We start from the raw sequence: 22,402 nt of genomic DNA, 5'->3' as shown, positions 1-22,402 counted from the left end.
ATTCAAGGGTCATTCTCAAAGGCCACAGAGGCTGTCCAGGCCCTTCCAGCTCTCCTTTCCCCATTCCTACATAACAGCAGGGCCATTTGTACTAAACTGTCTGTGCCAGGAATCTTCAACAGAAACAAAATGTAAACCACATACACAGTTTAAAATATTCTAGTAACCATGTCAAAAAAGTAAAATAGATGAAATTTATTTTAATCAGAGTTTTGATTTACCCTAATATATCCAAAATATTGACATATTACATGTTTAAATCATTAAGATTTTATACAGTCTCTAAATTCTTGTGTGCACATTTTGTGCTTACATCTCAATTTGGACTTGCTGTATTTTAAGTGCTTTGTCTGTACTGTGTACTAATGATGGACCATGGTCTTGTTTCCATTTATCAACTTGTTACTGTTCCCGCCTGTGGAAGGAGGCCCTGAAAAGTGTAGTCCCCATCCATGGAGCCTGGCATGGTGCCTGGAATTCAGTGGGAGATTAGTGCTTGTTTTGAAGTGAGGGTCTCTTTGCTCTCCTACTAAGAAATGATGCAAGGAGACATGGGTCTCTTTTCTTTGGGTATGGCAATGCCTAGTGATCCTCCTCCGCTTCCTTGTTCTTTTCCCATGTGACAGGAAGCCTGCACCTATGAAGAAACAGAGGAACCAACAGGTAAGCTTCTGTCCACTGGGCATTCCCTATTGGTAAACATCAGCCCTGACAAGTATGCATGGGCAAAGTCAGACAAGGCCCCCGAGGGCCTTCTGACTTCCTACATTCTCCTAATTATTCCATCTACCCATTCAATCATAAATTCATGAATGTGTTCATTCATGAACCATTCCCAGAGCCTTCCATTTAAGCTAGGCATCTGCTGGCTGCTGATGTGTTTCATGGGTAAATAAGAAACCATCTTACTTCTTGCTCTGCCATTTTCTGGTGCACTTGTTCCAGCAGGATCTTTGTTAAAATTAGAAGAAACAAGCCAATGAGCAATCCCTGTGCAAAACGGATATCCTCCTCCCCACCCCCATGGACTTTAACCAAGCTTCCATCTCTCCTTCTGTGGACAAAATCCCCTCTGTGTGCCATGTACCACATTGGGCTCACTTACCTTCATCTTATTCAATCATCCACTTCCAGAGATGAATAAGCTATGGCTCAGAAAGGCTAAGTAGCTCACCTGCTGTCATTATGAGCAAGTGGCAGAGCTAAGATATGAACTCAATTCCCAGCCTCCCTAAATGGGCAGCTTTTGGCCGTGCTTCAGTATAGCTCTGGTCACTCACTCCTTCCAGGCACACCATGTTTGGCACATAGCAGATGCTCAGAAAATCTATACTGATCAGATGAATGGAAAACTTGTTGAATTAAAAAAATAAATGGATGGTTGGATGAGTTCATTCTTCACTTCATCATTACTAGTGGATTGGCATTGATCTAAAATATAGGTTCTCTATGATCAAGAATTCTGTGAACTTTGGAATCATCTAGGTCTTCATTCAAATCCTGGCACTGCCCATATTTGGTACTCACAGTGAATTGAGCAAAGATAACCTCTCTGAGTCTGTTCTGTGGTTTAGATGCAACACTTCGACATGACTACTCACACAGTAAAAACCTGTTAAATTGAATTGTCTTGAACTGCAATTTCATAGCAGAGTCCTAGGGAGCCGAGAGAAGAGAAGGCTTGATTTTTGTTGGGAGGATGATGAGCGGCCTTGAGTATCACCTGGAGAACATGTATCACCCAGGCTGTGGAACATGGTTGTAGAGGACTCTGGTCCCCCACTGGTCCAGATACCAGCAGCTGGGGAGACCCTGTAGCAAATGGCAAGGAAAAAAGTGTCTCAACTGCAAGAGAAGGGAATGTTAGGACCGGGCCGCTGAGGACAGCAGGACTTCCTGTACATTTTGCTGTCACTCTAGCATTATTTTCTCCAGCCTGCTTAAGGGGACAGGTGCTGGGCCATGTCTACCCTCTAGACATGCCTGGAATAATTTATCAAGTCACTCAGCAAGAAACTCATGAATTCTTAAACCCTTTGAAGGGCTTTTCAGGAAGGATAGGCGTCCACTCTGAGGTCTCTGTGGCTCCCTGCCTACCTCATCTGGGTTCCAGATGGGGCACAATGGCAATGTCATGCTCCCTACTGTGCCATTCCCGGCTGAGAGCCTTTTAAGGAACACACTTTCTCATTTCTAGATCCCAAGTTCTCTGCATGCATGAATTATGCACCCAGACCTTGGCATAACTACATCTGTGACTATCTCTAAAACCCAAAGGCACTTCTCGCCCATTCCCACACTAAATTGCCAGGACAAAGAGTGTGCAGGTGACCTCTTACCTTATCAGCTCTGAGAGAGGTTAGGATCAACCACTTCACTGCTGCTGGCCTCAGACTGGGTAATCTGACCTCCTTGCCTGATTGGTAGGAGTCTGAGAGAAGAGAGTATTATTCAATTAAGCAGCCAGCAGTGCTGGGCACAGATTAAGGGCTCCAAAGACAGCAGAGAGCGCTGTTTTCACTGTTACTCTACACTGCTCCATATGCCTGCCTATCTGGGGGAGGTCCAGGGTTGCACATGCAGTGGACTGCATTTCAGGAGGGAAACACAGAGCCCCTAAGACTCAGTACTTTACCAGTGAGCAGTGAGCAAGTTGCCCAGGGAGAGATGTGACCTCACCCTCTTTCGGTTACTCACTAAAAATACAGTCCTGGGGCCGGGCTTGTAGTTGGGTAGTAGAGTGCTTGCCTTGCAGGTGTAAGGCCCAATCTCATCACTGAGAGAGAGGGGGGTAAAAAGAAAGTTTACAAAACACATTCGTGAAAAGTGGTCCTATGAAAGAGCTACCAAAGCCTTGCATCCTCGCTGTCCCCATGAGAACGTGCAGGGTCACTGTCATGGCTGAATTTGATTTGCCATTTTTATTGGATTGAAAGGTGTCTTGGTGATTAGTGAAGCCCACCTCTATGTGTGTCTGTCAGACATTTCCAGGTAGGAGTAACTGGTGATGGAGGGTGGGGAAGGGGCTGGAGACTGAGCCAGAGGGACTAAAACCAGAAAAAAAAGAGGAGTAAGCCTCTCTCTCTCTCTCTCTCTCTCTCTCTCTCTTCTTGACCACCATGGGGTGAACTTCTCTACTTTGCCATGCCCTCCCTGCCATGATGGACTGAAACCTCTGAAACACAGATGCTCAGGGCCTGTGGCAAATCATCCCTTCAAATAAGTAAGTAATTTTAAAAATGAAAAGTGAACCCTGATCCACCAGGAGAAAGATTCAGAGAGTTTCAAGCAGAAGGAATAGCAAAGACCAGTTTTCTGAAGGAAGCACACTTCAGTTGCCATGCTCCTGGACAGAAATGCCTCCTGTGGCCAGAGCAGTCAAAAAGAGAGCTGGTGGGCTGAGAATAGGGGTGAGGGAGGGAGAAGATTAAAGGATGATTTCTGGATCCTTGGTTAATTCTTCTTAAAGATGCTTTTGGAAGAATTAGCAAAATAACCATTCCTCTAGACAAACATAGCTCCTCATCTGGCTACAGAAAGGGAGCATGGCTGGATTTTAACCCCCACTTACCTTCCTGCCAGCTACTCTTGGACAATGTGCAACATGTAGACTCATACATGGAGTACCTGGGCTGTACCATTATTATCAGCTTAACATAGAGACAGATGGAAGAGGGAAATCATTGCACAGTGCTGGCCAGGTTAAATATGAGGTGTCATTAGCCACCCAAGAGAAGCTGCTGAGTTGACAGCTGTACAGAGCTCTGGGAGTCCTCACTGTGTCATTTTCCATGCCTGTGTGAGATCAGTCATGCCATGCGTTAGACAGCATGCATGCATATCTGCCTGGGAGGTGCTTACTCGGGGTGACCAGCAACATGTTAGAAATCAAACTTTAATGAGGCACTTATTGCCAGGATTCTTGCAAATGTGGGGCTGAATTTAAAAGTGCATGCCACCTTAAATTTTGTGTCTCTTTAAATCTAGCCCCAATCTTAAGTAATTCAATGGTGATGGGATAGTCTTTATAAGTGAAGCTGGTACAGTTGGACATCCTTTTAGAAAAGAAGAACCTCAGTCTTTAATTCACATCATATGTAAAAACAAAAATAGATGATAGGCAGAACCATACAACTTTTAGTTGAAAGTGAGAGTGTTTGTGACCTTGAGGAAAGTAACAAAACAACAAAATCAATTGGATTTTAGCAAAACAAAGAATTTCTCATTGAAAAACATGAGTAAGAAAATGGAAAGAAGGCAAAATCACAGACTGAATAGACTTGTGTTATTCAGAAAGTGCAGAGAAAGGAGCTCAATCCAGAGTCAGTGGATGTAGATGGGTTCAGCAGAGGCAGTAGCAGGGAGGAGAGCAAAAAAAAGAGAAAGAAACAAGCAAGTCTATGTTGTAATAACATAGCAGGTGGAGGGGATGGCATAGTGGAGAGATAAACAATCTAAACATGAAGAAGGTCACATAACACTGGGGGTAAAGTAAATAGAGTCACATGCAACCATATGTGGGTTAAACTTTGCTTTTTGCTTCTGTAACCTGCTTGCAAGGGTATATAAGGTGAGACCCCTTTGTTTTCAGGGCTCAGCCTCTGGATGTGCATCTGCTGATCTGCTCCCAGCATGCTAATAAATACTGCTTCCTGAAAAGCTTTGGTGTCCCATTTCCCTGCTTGAATACCCAATAACATTTTGGGGGCTCATATGGGACTTGGAGATAGTGTTTTCACCTCCTTGTCACCAAGACTCAGCATTCCTGACTCTTCAGAGAGGATCCTGCCAGGTGCCAGTGGACCTGTTGTACTCTCTCAGTACTCCAGAGAGCAAGTCTCAGTTGCACAAAGCAACCCAGAGAAGGCTCAGGAACAAATTGGGAGCCCCACCCAGCAGACTGGTAAAACCCAGGTTCAAATAATAGGCCTGCCTTTAGGAGGTGAAAGGGGAGACTAATCACCTCCCAGCAGACACCCTAGTAACCCTATCTGGGGTGAAACCATATCTCTCAGGTTGAGGGAGTGGGGCAAAAAGTGTGTGAGACACCTCCAGGAATTAGGGAGGTTGAGTACCTACCAGGAAGATAGACCAGGATGAGAAACAACACAAGTAAAAAGAAAGCACTTTGGGTGAAATGCAAAAAACCTCCAGTACTGGGGGGGGGGTGCGCTGAACTTCCTGGTAAATAGCCACAACCAAGGTTAACGGATGGGTAACAAAAATTCAGTTCCAAAGAGGGAGACTCACAAGAGAACAGATGCACAATACACCATTCCACTAGATAGCCCTATGGGTATAATTAAAAAGGGTTTTGGGGGTTTTTTTTAGTGCACTCCAATTTTTTGTGTGTATGTGTCAATTTGTTTAAAGCATTGGGCAAAATTTAATTTGCTCCTGGAGTTCCAGCTCATCTTAATGCACTTAAGTTGACATTTTATTCTGGCATACTTAATTTATAAAACATGTGTGTGTGTGTGTGTGTGTGTGTGTGTGTGTGTGTGTGTGTGTGTGTGTGTGTCAGCATCTTCAAAATGCTGTCATAAGGTTAATGTGATATTCAAGGTAACAAAAAATCCAGGGTGTTTATGTTAAAGATCTCTGTTATAAACTGCTTAAGCTTTTTACATATGAATATGTAAACATCTTGAGGATGGTCATCATTATAGAGTCAATGTAAAAATTGTTACTTTTACTCTGTTTTACTGCTACTTTTAAGGAAACCAGTTTTCAAACTTAACTCAATCAGGTCTCACTAGGATGCAGGCATTCATGGGTTAACACTCTGGCTCAGACCAAAGGAGAAAAAAAAGTGGGGGGGAGGCACAGCCTGCAGCAGGAATCTTAAAGTTTGGGTAGTTAAAAAGATGACCTTAGCCTGTCTCATTCTGTCATAAATAAAATCTGGAATTCAATCTCTCTTATAATACATGGGTCTATTACATAGAAATGGGCTTTCTATTAATTTTTTTATACAAAAAAAATTTTAAGGTTGCTTTCTGATTTTTTCATGCAAATATAAAGCTCTAAGTTAAAACATTTTATGAGTTATTTTCAACACGTAACTATATATAGTATTATAGTATATATATAGTATATATATACATATATATATAGCATTAAGGATATGGTTTTTAAAAATAAAAGTTTAAAAAATACTTTTAAATTAAAAAAAAACTCCCCCAGGGGATACAAAATAAGTTGTCATAAAGGTACAGAGTAAGTTGCCATAAAAGATGGAGCTTATAGATGCTTATGTAAATGATTAAGTTGACTAAAATCTAAAAATTGCATTAATGGCTTTGTAAGGTCAGAATTTAATGTACTGATGTTAAACTAAAACTTAATTCTCTAAGTGCGTAACAACCAGGCTATCTTAAAATATTGTATTGTTCTTAATAACATTTACAAAAAAACTGTCTTAAAGAAGGTTTTTGTTTTATCAAGATAACTGTCAGGAATTTTTGGTGCTACAGGTTAATCCAAAAATTTATCAAGACAACAAGAGTTTATTAAAACCCAGAGAGGCAAGAGTCAGCTGGGCACAGGGAGTGCTGCTGCACTGATACGAGGGTTGAGACAGATTTACTTATGTAAAGCAAAAACAAAATAAAACCAAAAAAAACTAAAAAAGGAGCTCTACACTGGAGGTCCAGACCTCTAGTTTTTATTGACGTCACAGAGTAGAGATGGTAGTCCTACTCCTTCCATGTCAGGAAGAGGGAATTTTTGGCCTGGGATGACCAGATTGAGCTTGTTATTTTAGGGGGGCTCCACTGACTACAGGTTGGAGGGATCCTGCTGTATGTCATGAGCCATCTGTCAATGTCAGCAATCTGGGATGTGATCCCTTATCAGCATCTGAGCCATGATTCTTGGCCATTAGGTTTCCTAACTCCACACTTAGTCCCCATAAATACTTACCTGTCTTCTCTGGTGATTTTTGTCAGTGTTTTGACTACTGAGGTATCTGAGTCATAACTAAATAAAAATTCATTCAAAAGTTGGTTTATGTAAAATTTTCTAGATGACCTCATAATTATGGTTAAACAACTATTGTCTTGTGTGATTCTGATGCAGTCAGTACCCTATATTTGTCTGTGACTGGGCTATTTGGAGTCACTGATACTGTTCCCCCTCCAACTGATGAAAGGAATCTAAGGTTTTACTTCAAGAGCAACAGCTAAACTAAGATGTATATATAACCACTATAGAGCTGTGATGCTGTTGCTGGATCCTGTATACTAAATATATTTATGTTTTTCAAGTATATAAAACCTTCTAAAATACAAAATTTAGATAAACACAGTAACAAAGAGTTAATGATACTGATATACTATTCTGTTAGTTGCTTAATTGTCTGTTAAGATTTTAACCATGGCTCTTTTAAGTTTTTGTCATTACAGTTCTTATCTTTCTGGGGCATTTACAATCAAGTCCATAAAAAATGACTCTAATAACTACTTATGTGTCAACCAGGTTAGCTTTTTTGACATCTGCTTTTGTTGGATTTTGTTTTGTATTGTCCTTGTCTAGAAGCCCACTGCCTAAGAACTACTCCTTCTAAGCCTCTTTGTTGCTTAAATATGGCCAAAATGGTCTATTTGGCAGTGACTACCTCCTGATCTACTCATTAGTCACTGCCTCCACCCCCCGACATGGGACCAAAACCAAACAAACAAAAATCCAGGAAAGAGCAAATCCTCAGAATGAAAAAAAAAAAATCAAAAAAGATCTTCATACCACCCTGAACACACCCAATCTCATCTGGTCTTAGTAGCTAAGCAGGGTCAGGTCTGTTTAGTACTTGGATGGGAAACAGATCTTCAGAGAAGAGTGCTCAGAGACAGCAGTTTGGAGACAAGGGGGGAATGCCGTCAAAGTTCAAATGGAGTCACTTGTGCCAGACCTCTCAAAAATAACCAAGGCTGAGAAGATTGAGGAAATGGACCTTATACATGTGTGGATACCTGGCATTAAAGCCCTTCCAGACACAAACTCATTATTTAGACAGGGTCTTCTACTTAGATAGAGACAAAATGACTATTTTTACTGGCTCTAGACATGTCCTTTAATACTTAAAGATGATGTTTTTAACTTTTTAAAAACAATTTCTTAAACATATATTAATAATATATTGTTGCCATGGTAATTCTACTCAGTAAAAAAAAATTTTTTAAATCCCAAAAACCAGGGGATGCCATCTGGGTAAAGAAATAAAATGCCCAACTGTTAAAAGCCTCATTGGAGGGGCCCTTTTGTTGTTAGCAGAGATAGCTCTTGGATCCAAGAGCTCTTGGATCCACAGCCAAGTCAAGTCAGCTTCTCTTGAGTGGGAGTGCGTCCCTGACATAGCCTCACCATGCAAGATCACCCTCTGGAATGCGTGTACCCTTCCTCAGCAAGACCGTGAAGGACCACAAACAATAGGACAACAGCCCTGCTCTAGTCACTCCTGAAGCTGACTAGACTACACAAGGCAGAATTTCAAATCTGGGAGGCACCCCTGCTCTCCTCTACACTCTTGGACTCTTACCTTTTGTGTTGGCCTTTACAAGTTTTCCCCCATGTACTAAATGATATAAAAGAGCCATTGCTGGGACCTCTGCACAGCCATACTTTGTATCATGCACCCGCCAACAGTTTGGGTGTTACATCAGCTCATTTACTCCCCAGGTTTGTGAGGTTGCTGGTAAGGAATACTGGAAGTCCCGGAGTAAGGAAAACAATGCAGGCTACATTTGTAATAAAAAGGGGGGGGAGGTGATGGGTCTTATCTTGGGAGCACGTTTAATGTTACCCTGCCTGGTCCCCTGGTATTGCTGTCTATCAGGACCATTATGGATGCCACAAAAGAAAAATGGCCATACATGTAATGATTCTATGGAAGTACAAACCCCTAGATCAAGATGATGCTCTTTAACCTTACTGGGGTCTGAGCATCAGAGTGGGGAATAATGTAGCAGGGAGGAGGGCAAAAAAAAAAAAGAAAAGAAACAAGCAAGCCTATGTTCTGATAGTATAATGGGTGAAGGGGATGGCATAGCAGAGAGATAAAACTTAAACAATTCAAACGTGAAGAAGGTCACATAACACTGGGGGTAAAGTAGTCAATAGAGTCACATGCAACCATATATGGGTGAAACCTTGCTTTTTGCTTCTTTAACCTGCTTGCAAGGGTATATAAGGTGAGACCCCTTTGTTCTCTGGGCTCAGCCTTTAGATGTGCATCTGCTGAACCGCTGCCAGCATGCTAATAAACATTGCTTCCTGAAAAGCCTTGGCGTCCCAGTTCCCAGCTTGAATCCCATAACAGCAGGGCAGACCAGAGGCAATGAGGCACTGGAGTCAGAAATTCAGAGGTGAACTCTGTGCTAGTGACTAGCATGGTGACAAGCACACAGCACTACTTGATTTGCTCTAAGCTTCGCACTCCCGCACTGAGCCATAACCTACAGTGAAGAGGCAGCTCTCTCCCCTGACCTCACCCACTTCCCAAATGCTCACTACACTCTGGGAAATGAGCAAGGACATCTCAGGGAAAGATGCTGTCCTGGGAATAAAATACTTGATAAAATGACTCCTTTGATCACAGAAATGATTGCAAAGGAACAAATCATCTCGAGGTAATACACTGTCATAAAGGAAGCATTTGTCAGAACTCATTCTTTGTTTAAAGGGATGCTCAGATATCTGCCATCCTGTCCCAAAACTTAGGGCACGTATTGACCAGGGCACAATTTGGGGAGGGGAGAAAAGTGACTGTGTGAATTTATGGGTTCGTTAATTTGCTTGACTGTAGCAATCATTTTACTATGCATATGTTTGTCAAGATAAATAAAGTCATGTGCACCTTAGATATACACGATAAAAAATTACTAACTAAATAAAAAATTTAAATGTAAAATGAAGAAAATTCCAGACTGAGAAAATACTTGCAGTACTTATGTCCGACATTAGGTTTGTAGCAAAATACTGAAAGAGATCTTGCAACTCAATAGTAAACAAACAGGTGGAAGATTTGAACAGACCAATCACAAAAGAAAATAAATGAATAGCCAATGAGCACGTGCATTGATGTTCCATGTCATCAGTCATTGAGAAGTACAAAATTGAAACACTTGTTTATACCCTAGAATGGCTGAATTAAAAGTAAGGAAACTACCAAGCATTGGTAAGGGAGAGAGGCCACTGGAATTCTTGTGTAAAACACACTTGGTGAAACAGATGAACAGTTTCTAATAATCGCACGAGACAAAAAAAATGTATATACCAAGACTGATGCACAGTCTATTCCCAGTAGCCAAAGGATTTTATGAACCCAGATGCCCAACAGGAATGTGAGTAGGCAAAGTGTGGTCATCCACAGGTCACAGTGCTCTTCCACAGTGAGAGTGGAACTGTCAATGCAAGCAACATGGATGTTCTCAGAAACCTCATGAAAGAAGGCAGACAGAGAAAAAGAAGAGTATGTTATGTGTGATTCTAACTACAGAAGAATCTAGAAGACCCAAATCTAATCTGTAGTAACAGAAGTCTGATCATGGCTGTGTGACACGAAAGTTGGGCATGGGGGGTTGGGATTGATGGCAAGAGACAGGAAGAGACTTTCAGCTGTGATTAAAACGTCTTATTATAAAATGCTCTATCTTTAATTGCTTTTTTTTAACGGTACTTGGGTTTGAACTCGGGACTTCACGCTTGCTAGGCAAGAGCTCTACCTCTTGAGCCACATCTCCATCCTGAATGTTCTGTATCTTGATTACATTGCTGACTATGTGTCAAGACTTAGCTGTGTATGTAAAATGGGCACATTTGTATAAATGACACATCAACAGAGTGATTTTAAAAATAATTCAAGATTCAAGATTCACTTGGCTTTCAGGACAACCTTTTAAGTCCTCTGGCCCTCATTATTCCTCTGAGCATGGGAGCAAAGGGTGCGCTCTTCCTTTAAAGTCATTGTGATTAAATAGCTCTGTTTACCACTGAGACATGGTGCACATTAGAAATGAACTCGGGTGGGCCCACACCTGTCCCCTTTTTTGGAGATGAAAGCACTGGGTCCTGCGGGCAAGGGAGGGGGCTTGTGCGAGGATGTGGGCTCGATGCAGATATTGGTCATAGGGCATGGCTCAGGGAGGTTTGAAAAACAAAACAAGTAATCAGGCTGCCTCCTGTCCTGCTCCTCTGTTCCTCGAGGGCTCAGTCCTGGGAGAGATGTCTGTTCCCTGGGCAAAGCCTGGCCTGCTGGGTGAGAAACGAGGCAAGCTCTTTGCTTGCAGGGCATTTTCTAGAGGCACTGCCTCCAGGCGAGCAGGCTTAGGGAATCAGAGGGGATGTGGGAACTCCAGGTGGGCTTTCCATCCATGCCACCTTTGAGCTACCATCCTCCTCCTGAGGTACTAGACAGAGCAAGTAAAGCATTGCTCTTACCAATTGGCTTTAACCTGATGATGCCATAAGGTGCAGCAAGGGAGCCAGGAGCAAAAAGGTTGTAAAGGAAGAAATAAAAATATCCTTCCCTGTTCTCAGATGACCTTATTGTTTACAAAGAGTCCCAAGAAGTCACAATAAACACTAAGTCACAGATTCACAATAAATGTATGTAATTAATGATGTTTCTATGTACTAACAATGACTACACAGACACCAAAATTAAAAGTATGACACTGCTGAGGTTTGAATGTAGGTGTCCTTCCAAAGCGCTTATGTTGGAGTTTATACCCAGGGTGATGGTATTAAGAGGTGAGGAGGATTAGGTCAAGAATGAGATTGACGCCCTGATAAAAGACACTTCACACTGTGCTCATTCCTCTGCCTTTCCACCCTACTGCCACTGAGAACAATGTTTACCTACTCCGGATGAGGCAGCAGCAAGAGGACACCTTGGAAGTAGGCAGCTGCCCTCACCAGACTCTGAATCTGCCAGTGATAGCCTGATCTTGGACTTCCCAGTCTCCAGGACTGTCAGAAACAAGTTATTACTAATAATAAATTGTCTTAGCATTTGTTGCCCTTAACGCAGAGAAATTAAAGCAGATACCTTAAAGCAACTGAGGCCAATAGGAAAAGGGGAACAGGAACTAGAGAAAAGGTTAGATCAAAAAGAATTAACCTAGAAGGTAACACCCACGCACAGGAAATCAATGTGAGTCAACGCCCTGTATAGCTATCCTTATCTCAACCAGCAAAAACCCTTGTTCCTTCCTATTATGGCTTATACTCTCTCTTCAACAAAATTAGAAATAAGGGCAAAATAGTTTCTGCTGGGTATTGGAGGGGGAGAGGGAGGGGGCGGAGTGGGTGGTAAGGGAGGGGGTGGGGGCAGGGGGGAGAAATGAACCAAGCCTTGTATGCACATATGAATAATAAAAGAAAAAAAAATGGAAAAAAAAATTGTCTTGTATGTGGTATTATTATAGCAGTGGGAATAGACTAAGACAAATACCACTTACATCACAAGAAAGAATGAATGAAAGAACAGAAGGAAGGAAGGAGTAATATTTAAGAATAAAACTAACAAATATGTCCAGAACCTATATGTTGAAAACTAAATTGATGAAAAAGTCAAGCAGATCTAAATCAACAGAGAAACCTCATGGCACAGACTGGGAGACTCAGCAGATCAACACATAAATTTAACAGAATTCTATCCCAGGAAGATTTTTTTTGAAGACATAGACTATAATTTCTAAAATTTATATGGAAAAGCAAAAGAAATAAAATGGCTAAGAATAATTCTGAAAAATAATAATAAAGTGGGGAGGATCTGTCCAGCTGGTTTTAGGATACTTGTCATATTGTTACAGAAATCAAGACCATGTGGTATTGGCAGAGAGAGAGACTCAGAGACCAGGGGAACAGATAAAGAGAACCCAGAAACAGACTCATGCAAATGACGTTTGAAAAGGTGTAAAAGCAATTCTGTGCAGAAAAAACTTTTTGATAGAGTGCTGGAGCAAGTGGCTGTTCACAGGTAAAATATGAACTTCTACCCAATCTTCCACCTTTCATAAAAATTAGTTCAAAATGAAATAAAAGTATAAATCTTTTAGTGGAAGAGAGGAGAAATTTTTGAGAAAAAAGGGCTAGGCAAAGAGTTCTTAGGCTAGACACCTCAAAATCAGAGTCATAAAAGAAAAACACTGCTAAGCTGGACTCCATCCAAATTTAAAACATTTTTGCTGGTCATGACCTTGTGAAGAAGCTGAAAAGATAAGCTACTGACTAGGAGAAAATACTTTCCAGCCACGTGTCTGATGGAAGAGTAGTTTCTAACATGCATAAAGAGCTCTCAAAGCTCAGGAGAAAACAAACAATCTAATTAGGAAAGGGACAAGGCACGGACATTTCACCAGGGAGGACATAGAGACAGCAAACAAGCACTTGAAAAGTGGCCAACATAGTCAGCCCTCCGGGAAATACAAAGTAACATAACATGGCTAAGATAAAATAAAAAATGATGACGAAGCCTGGATCACTCAGGGTTCTCCGGGACACACAGCCAATAAGATTTACATGCATTACAGGATGAGATTTCTGATACGGCATTGGCTCACACAATAATGGGAGCCAAGAAGACCTAAACTCTGCTGTCATAAGCTGGAAGCCCAGGAAAGAGGTGGTTTAGTTCAAGTCCAAAGACAAGAAAACTTGGAAGCCAGTGTATAAATCCCAGAGCAAGAGAAAGTAAGATGAGACTTCCAACTTAAGAAGTGAGGCAGGAAAAAGGAGATGAATACCTCCTTCCTTTGCCTTCTTATTCTGTTAGGACCCTCAAAGGTGCCACCCCCAGTGGAGAGGGTGGCTGCCTTACTAAATCCATCCATCTGGATGCTAAGCTCATCTAGAAACACCCCATGGTCATACACAGAGATAATATTCAGTTTGGGTACCCCACGGCCAGTCAAGATGACATTGTAGAAATCACTCATGCATTGCTGGTGGAAATCTAAAATAGCACCATCACTTCAGTTTCCTTAATAAATACAATTGCCATGTGACCCAGCAATTGAATTCCTGGGTATTAATCCAGAGGAATGAAGAGATGCTCACACAAAAACTTGTACATGAACTACAGAAGCCTTACTCATAATGACCAAAGGACAGACGCAACACAGACGTCTTTGGGCAAATGAATGGTTTAAGCACACTGGTGTATCTGCAACATAAAATATTACCCAGCAATAAAAAGAATGAACTATTGGTACAGCCACAACCTCCATGAACCTCCAGAGAATGGAGCTGACTGAAAAATGCTGACCCCAAAAGGCTGTAAACTGCATGGCTCCATTTATATAACTTTCTTGAAATGAGAAAATGAAGTTAGATAATGGATTAATGGTTGCCAGGTCCTAAAGAGTGGGTGGAGCAGGAGGGAAGAAGAGCTGGCTGTAAAAGAGCAAGGAAATGTTCCCATCTTTGCTACATCAATGTCTGTATTCCAGTGAAGATGCTATACCATAATTTGGCAGGGGTTGCCACTGTGGGAGGTAAAGTAAAGTGTATGGGAGATCTGTGTTATTTCCTACAACTGCATGTGAACTCATAATCATCTCAAAATCAAAACTAATTTTTAAAAGGTATAATGAAATGATTACAGCAAAAAAAATTTGCCAGATCTATATATCATAAATTGAAGAAAAAGGCCAGTCACAGTGGCTCATACCTGTAATCCTAGCTACTGGGGAAAGGGGTGATTGGGAGGATTGAGGTTGGAGACCAGCCTGGGAAAAAGTTTATAAGACCCCAATCTTAACCAATGGCTGGGCGCTAGGCAGGGAAGCACAAATGGACCAAGGTCCAGGTTGGCCCCAGCATAAAGTGAGACCCTATCTCAGAAATAACCAATGCAAAAAGGGCTGGCAGAGTGGCTCAAGTGACTGAGCACCTGCCTAGCAAGTGTGAGGTCCTGAGTTCCAAACCCAGTACTGCCATAAATAAATAAATAGCCAAGTAGTGACCTCTTCATGTTCTCAAAGAGAAACAATCACAGTCTTTAAGGTGTCAGTTATCCCCAGAAGTTGTAATATAATTGGGATCAAGTTCCAGGTCATCTGGAGATGCTGACAAGGTAATTCCAAAACATATCCAAAAGAGTGAAGGATCAAAGCAGCCAGCAACTCCCAAAAAGGAGCCAACTGACAACCCTTGCCTTACAGTTCAGTCAGTCTAAAACTATCGTAATTAAGCCAGAAGAACTTTAGTCTTGGTACAGATGGACTAGACCAATGGAATCAAACAACCCAGAAACAGACCTGTACTAACACGGACGCCAATCAACAGAAAGAGCTAGTCTGGTCAAAAGAGGGGTTGGAATATTTGATTATTAATATGGGGAAACTAAAATTGTTTCCTTATCCTATACTAAAAAATAGCTATAAGATAACTGAACTATGAAAAGAAAGTATATTTTATTAAAAAGGTTCAGGATAGGACAGGCACAGTGGCTCATGCCTGAAATTCCAGCTATGAGGGAGGTGGAGATCAGGAGGACCTCACTTTGAGGCCACCTGAGCAAAACAAAACAACAACAACAACAAAAAAAAACCCCACAGACTCTATCTGCAAATGAACCTAAACCAAAAAAGGCTAAAGGCGTGGCTCAAGTGGTGGAGTGCCTCCCAATGCAAGGCCCTGAATTCAAACCCCTATACTGCCAAGAAAACAAAAAGCTACAGGATATTATCTTTATGTTCTTAAGATGGAAAAAGAGTCCTTAAACAAAGGCTAATTATAAAGGAAAGTATTAATGAAGTTCAACTAACTTAAAATTACCAAAATATGCAGGGCACCCTTGGCTCACCCCTGTGATCTTAGCTACTCAGTTGGCAAAGATCAGGAAGATCTTCAAAGCCAGCCCAGGTAAATAGTTCTCTAGACCTTATCTTGAAAATACCCTTCACAAAAAAAGGGCTGGCGAAGTGGCTCAAGGTGAAGGCCCTGAGTTCAAACCTCAGTATTGCAAAAAAATAATAATAGAGTGAAAAGAAATGTAAAAACTGGAAAAAGTCATTTACAATACCTATAACCAGCAAGCTTAGTTTTTAGAACATATAAATACTCTTACAAAGAACCAATAAGCAAAAATTCAACAACCACATTTTAAAAAAGAATACAAAAAGTCCTATGAAAGGCATTTATCAAAGGAAGATGCACATAAATGCTTACTGTCATTAGTAATCACAGAAATGAGGATTAAATGCAAATGAAACACTATTTCATTTTATTGTATTGAAAAAATAAAAAAATCTAGTAACACGATGTTGGTGAAAACAAGAACCCAGGGGTGCTGTACATTGTAAATGGAGCCATGTGTCAGTGGCTCACATCTGTAATCCTAGCTACTCAGGAGGCAGAGATCAGGAGGATCACTGGTTGAGGTCAGCCAGGGCAAATAGCTTGAGAGACCCTACCTCAGAAATACCCAACACAAAACAGAGCTGGTGGAGTGGCTCAAGTGGTAGAATGCCTGCTTAGCAAATGTAAGGCCCTGAGTTTAAATCCCAGTACCACCAAAAACCTCCCTGGAATATGGAAATTGGAAAGCCACAGGCATCATTTAGTAAAGATGAAGCTGACCAAATGACCCAACAGTTTCATTCCTAACACAGTCTCTGAGATCCCCTCATGTCTGTGTATCAAAGAGACAAGTTCAAGAACATTCACAGAAGCATGGTTTGCTTTACCAGAAAACCTGAAGAAGATGCAAATATCCATCAAAGGGCCAGTACATCAGTAATCGGTGATACAGACCATCAGCTATGCAATCGATGTTGATTGAAAGGGGGGGGGATGAGGGAAGAACACATCTAAGAGTATTCTTTTTCTATAAAGGTTTAAAGCACGTAAAACTATAATAAAAAGCAAAGAGATGATTAAGATGAAAATTCAGGATAGAGATGACCCTGGAGGTAGGGCCATAGGGAATGTGTTCGGAGAGTATGCACCAGGGTTTAAAACCTATTGCTCATTCTTCCACTTCTTAAACTATGAGAAGTTTCATCATCTTTAAGTTGTACAAACACAACATGTATGCCGTTTGTATGTGTAAGACTTCATACTATTTTTACAGCAGAGGCATGGAAGGTTTGAGCAGGATGGTCAGCTGTGAGACTCAGGAAGAACGGGACAATGGGGTATAGCAGTGGACTGTGTGGGCAGGCACATGGGGGAGGCTGGGGTGAGGCAGGAATGATGGGGGGAGGCACAGGGCTGACTGAGCCCAAGGAGGGGAGGAAGGGCCAAGGGACTGGAGGGTTCACAGAGCGAAGAAGAAATGGAGAAGGAGGCAAGAAAATGAGAACAGAAGGAGGTGGGAAGAAAAGAGGGAATGAGAGAAAGAAGAAGGGGAGGTACCGGAGGAGAGGGCAGGAAGGAGGGAGAAGGAAGGGAAATGGGTGAAAACAGCTATGGGTCAGCTATGGGTCAGCTATAAGGTCCTGGTCCCATTCCACCAAATCCTCCTGGCTCTCAGCTGCTTGGTGACCTTGAACAAACCCCTTTAAATCTCCTTGCTTGTGAGAAATTCTGGCTTCCTCAGTCTGTTCTGAGGCTCAAATGACAGGGAGAGAGGCCTGGGAGAGGCACCACCAGGAGTGCCCAGGTAATACTCCCTGAGAACCTCAGAGCACAAGCATGGTTCTGGCCAGTGAGCCCTTGGGGAAAGACAAAGCTTCCACCTGCCACCTGTCTCTGTCTCTGTCTGTCTGTCTCTCTCTCTCTCTCTCTCTCTCACACACACACACACACACACACACACACACACACACAGGGCATCTCCCCGTTCCTCCATGTCTGCTGTGGCTTGCATGGACTGGGATACTTGTTTGTATTAAGGGAAGATCTTGACAGAGCCATAGAGCAACAGTTGTGCAACTTGTGCTCTGTGCAATCCTCGGAGACGCCACTCCCAGCCTGGTCTTCCTCCCTGTGACAGTGGCCTCCTTGCAGCTCACCATGTTGTGCCACATGCGACATCTCATTCAGTTCTTAGGTTCTGTTACCTTAATTTTACACAAGATGAAACCCAGGCTAAAAGACAACCTTACCCAAGCAGCACAACAGAGCAAAGCTAGAGTTTAAACTTTGTTCTGCCCAGTTCCCAGGCCAGGAGCACACTGGAGTCTGAGTGCAGGGTTGGTACAGAAAGCCAGTCACCTTAACCCTTGTCACTATCCTAGTCCTCAGGTATCCATCCCAACAATGCAGGCCAGCCCCAGGAAAGCACTACCCAGAGCCCCTGGGGATGCCGGGGTCAACTACTGGGGGACCAGCGCCCAAAGAGCTGGATTTGGGCTGGGGGCTGGTTTTTGCTCCCAATCAGCTGGTCCACTCCAAGCCTCAGTTTCCCCATCCGACCCACGCAGGCAGACGATCGCGTGCCCTCAGGGGACCCGCCGGGCCCGCCCCCGGGGGTGGGGCTGGGAGTGGTCACGTGGAAGGGATCCGGCCTGGAGCCGCGCCCCGTCCCCGCGCTCTGGCCCTCCGCCCACTCGCCATCTGGAGGCCGCCGAGGGCGCGGTACGGGATCGCGACGCGCCGCCACGCCGGGACTGGTGAGGTCGGCGCCGCCGCGGGGACCTGGGGGCGCCAGCTCGCTGCTCCGCCCGCTCCCGGCCCGCTGTGCACGCGGCTGGACCCGCAGCAGCAGCAGCAGCAGCAGCGAGGACTCGAGCGCAGGCGACAGCAGCGACACCATGGATCTGTCTTTTATGGCCGCGCAGGTAAGTGGGCACCTTCCCCACGCGCCAAGTTTGAGGAGGTTCCGGGCCACAGCCTCCCCTCGTCGCCACCGAGCGTAGCGGGAGTGCTGGGGCTGGGCAGTGGCGCCCGCTCTGGATCCATGTCCTGGTCCTTTGTCCCGAGCTGGGCAGCCCCACCTGCTGCCCGCAGCTCAGAGCGCGGCGAGCTTGGCTCTCCCGGCTGGCCCACCTTGCGCATCCCAGGGTGGAGCTGTCCTCACTCGTGTCCCACTCCCTGGCAAGAAAGCGGTGAGGACCTGGGCAGTCCCCAGCCCCCATCTGCTGGTTACCCCAGAGTCCTCCAAGGCTGGAAAGCCCAGATCACCGCGAATGGGGTGAATGGACAACCTCCCTCTTCCCCACTCTATTTTTGCGAGTAGGGATAACGTGTCACTTGCTCGTGTGACCTCAGGGCCCCCTCCCCCACCCTTCCCCCACCCCCCCTTCCCTCATCCCCCTCACCCTTCCCCCACCCCCGCTTCTAGTCTCTGTGGATGGGGATCATAGCCCCTGCTGCATAAAGAAGACAGAGCAGCTTTGTGACCAGCCAAAAGATCGTTTTATCCAATTTCGCTTTGTGTTGGGTCTGGTTAGCCACCGTGACCAGCATAACCATGATCCTCCCTCCACACTCAACAGGCCTCTCATGGCTGGGAAGACAAATGACCCCTCACTGCCCCTCCTGCTCGCAGCCCCAGGAGAATCCCCTGAGTTCATGTTTATGTTTCCTGCCTAGCTCTCTTGAGTCAGAACACAGACCAGTGCCTCTTTCTGGAGCTTTGTGTAGCCCCAGGAAGAACCAGGGCTGACCACAATCTGGCTTCACATTCAGCTGGGGGAAGTTAAGTCCCAATCCTCAACTAGATCAGGCCCCTTCCCAGGGTTGTGCTGCAAGTAGAGAGCGGCAGGGTGGCCTCCCGGCTCTCATCTGTCCCCTGGCAAGGCCACCACCTGCTGCTGTTTTCTTTCACAAGAATGATCTCTGAGGGACATGGTCTTTTTCCTCAAACTTCCCCTGTGATGGAAGGCTGTTTAAATATTATAGCAAAAGTCATCTTCAAACAGAGGCGTCAAAAGGACACACAGCCCCCAGCTTGGCTCTGGGGAATGAATCCAGGGTCTAGTCTTTGGCAGCTCCTACTAAGTTTTCCATAATGCTAATTGCTGTTATGAGTGTTGCTGGTCATTTTTCCCCTGATTTTCCATTTCCTGTTCCTAACCCCATTCTATAACTATTGTCAGATAGAAAAGCAGTTGTCACTGTGGGAGAGAGAGGTGGCTTTAGCTACAAGGTTTCCGGGATTTATTTCTAGGGGTGAGAGGAGCTCACACTAGTGGGTGGCTGCCTCAGATCCCACAGAGTGCTGGTGTTTCCATGGTTACAAGATAAAATGCTCACTGCTAACCCTGGGGCTGGCTGGAGCATCAGCAGTTGCTATGGTGACTTGACAAAATAAACACAGGGCTTTTCAACACCTATAGGCAGAACATGTAGAGAGACTGGGTTCTTTTTCTTTTTTTTGTTTACAATTCACATTTTACTTGGTCCATTTATTCCTGCCTCAGACATTTGGCACAATTACATGCTCAGTACTGTGTGAGCTGCAAGGAACAGAAATGTGAAGTGTCACACTAGCACCTACTCTGAGCCAGATGCCACACACTGGGCACACTCTAGTAGAGTAAATCCTTACACATCTGTGACATAGGCTCTGTTACTCATTTTACAGATCAGGATACCGAACTTCCACAAGAGTAAACAATTTGCCCAGGGACACACAATTAGTAGGAAGAGAACTGGGTTTCCAACCCAGACCTGAAAATCTGCAGAGCTGCTGGGTTTTGCACCTTACTGCTAATCCTGAGAAAGACACAGTGTAGGAGAGGGGTGGCTCATCTCTCCCCCTCTACCTAGAAGTGGGCTCACATAGTGCCTCTCTCATAGCCTGCACTGGCTGTGCTTCCTGGCATGGGTCTGTCTGTCCTACCTATTTCTGTAGGATGGGAACTGTTACTTCTTTACCTGAAGCAATAGCAGTGGTTGGCTGGAGTGAGTGCTCAGCACCTCCCCTGGTGTGTACAGTGACATTAGACATGCGTGACAGTCAGTGTCCCCACACACAGTCTTTCCCTCAGCACTTCACAGAGAAATGTCAGCGCACCATCCACTTCTTCAACATGTTGTTGATGTGGCTTTTTTGCCAAGATCTGAGTCAGGCTCCAGGACAGGAGTGCCGTGGGGACAGAGTTGAATGGGACGCAGATCTTCCTTCTGGGTGCTTATGGAGCACAGGACAAATGATGGACCAGGCCAAGACCCAGCAGGCCAAGTGCTGGGCTGAGCACCAGGCTGGGCCTGTAGTAGGTCCCCAAGAAGTATCTGTTAGATAAGGGTGAGACAGAGATGTGTGTTTGTGAAAAGACACTAAGAGGAAAACCCAGTGGATATGAGATGTCAAAGGGAACACTCACCATCATCAGGACTTTAGGAATGTGGCTTTGTATGCATTAGAACCATAGGCAGATTTCCCCAAGTGGGCCTGAGAATAAAAACAGTTTAGGAGGAGAGGCGTGGAAGCTAGAATATATTCAGAGTACCCCAGAGAGCTAGAGAAGAGAGGGCACAGAAAGACTAGGGGAGAGAGGCCAGGGCCAGGCAATAGAAGGTACTGACTGGTGGTATGAGAAATTCACATTCAATCAGTGGGCAGTGGGAGCCATTGCCTGTCACACAGGTGAAGCAGTGCTTGGGAGTCCCTCTGCTCCTTAGAAGACAGAAGCTGGAGGAATGGGTGAAGTCACTGATTAAGTGAATGAAGCCAGACCCTCGGGGATCCAAAGCCCAGACTTCCTCTCCTTTTCTGTTGATAAATATTATTCCCACCTGTATCTTAATAAGACTCAGAGCATGAAAGCCTCTTCAGGAAGATTTCCTTCCCCAGTGCGCTGGCCCCGATGTGTGCGTTGGACATTGGTTATCTGACAGACCCTTGTGCAGAGGTGGCCTCCTGTGCTGAAGGCGAGGTGGTGGGAGGGCCTCCAAGGGGCTGTGTGTGCTCCCTGACACTGTAAAGACTCAGTGTGGGCTCCCACCCCAGCCTTCAGGTGCTTCTTATGCTACTCTGGAAATAGCCATGCTCCATACAGTCCCGGGTCCTTGGAGACTGTGAACAGTAAGCAGGACATTCCATTCTCTGTGGTCAGAAGTGACAAGAAAGACAAGGGTGCCAAGACCCCCTGGGAACTGGGGAGAAGGGGGGATCATAGACCTTTAGCACTGAGCCCCAAATCCATGTGTTCTGGGTGGGGTCCTAAGATAGTTGCCATCCATTCCTTCCCTCCAGGACATGCAGGCTGCCCTGCATCAGAGGCTGTGGTCTGATTCTCTCCCCTCAAAACTGGGCTGCTTCAGTGATGTGATAGGCCAAGGGCATGTAGTGTTAGTGACATCCTGGAACTTTCAGGGCTAGGTCCTAAGAAGCCTGCAGCTTCACCTGCTTGTGTTGGGATGCTCACTCTAGGGGGACCAGCGCCATGTAGAAGAGCCTGCCACATATTGGACCAGCACTCATTAAATGAGTGTGGGATGGGCAAGAGACAAAACGCCACCTCCCCATGTCCTGAAGGTACAGTCCTCCGTGGACTAAGCATGCCTA

General features: G+C 44.4%; 1 protein-coding gene across 1 annotated transcript in view; it reads left to right on the top strand.

The window, feature by feature from the left end:
• Window positions 1–17,102: 17,102 nt before the first annotated feature.
• Window positions 17,103–22,402, top strand: part of C3H14orf132 (chromosome 3 C14orf132 homolog) — a 44,657-nt gene continuing 39,357 nt past the window's right edge. Inside the window, exons 1-2 of the mRNA XM_020181249.2 lie at window positions 17,103–17,141; window positions 18,372–18,728. Of these exons, the coding sequence (XP_020036838.2) occupies window positions 17,103–17,141; window positions 18,372–18,728 (396 nt within the window). The remainder of the gene's footprint in view (window positions 17,142–18,371; window positions 18,729–22,402) is intronic.

The sequence above is a fragment of the Castor canadensis genome, chromosome 3 (assembly GCF_047511655.1).
Source record: "Castor canadensis chromosome 3, mCasCan1.hap1v2, whole genome shotgun sequence".
NCBI lineage: Eukaryota > Metazoa > Chordata > Mammalia > Rodentia > Castoridae > Castor > Castor canadensis.
The sequence above is the reverse complement of the archived record's forward strand: the minus strand, read 5'-3'. Positions and strand labels throughout refer to the sequence as shown.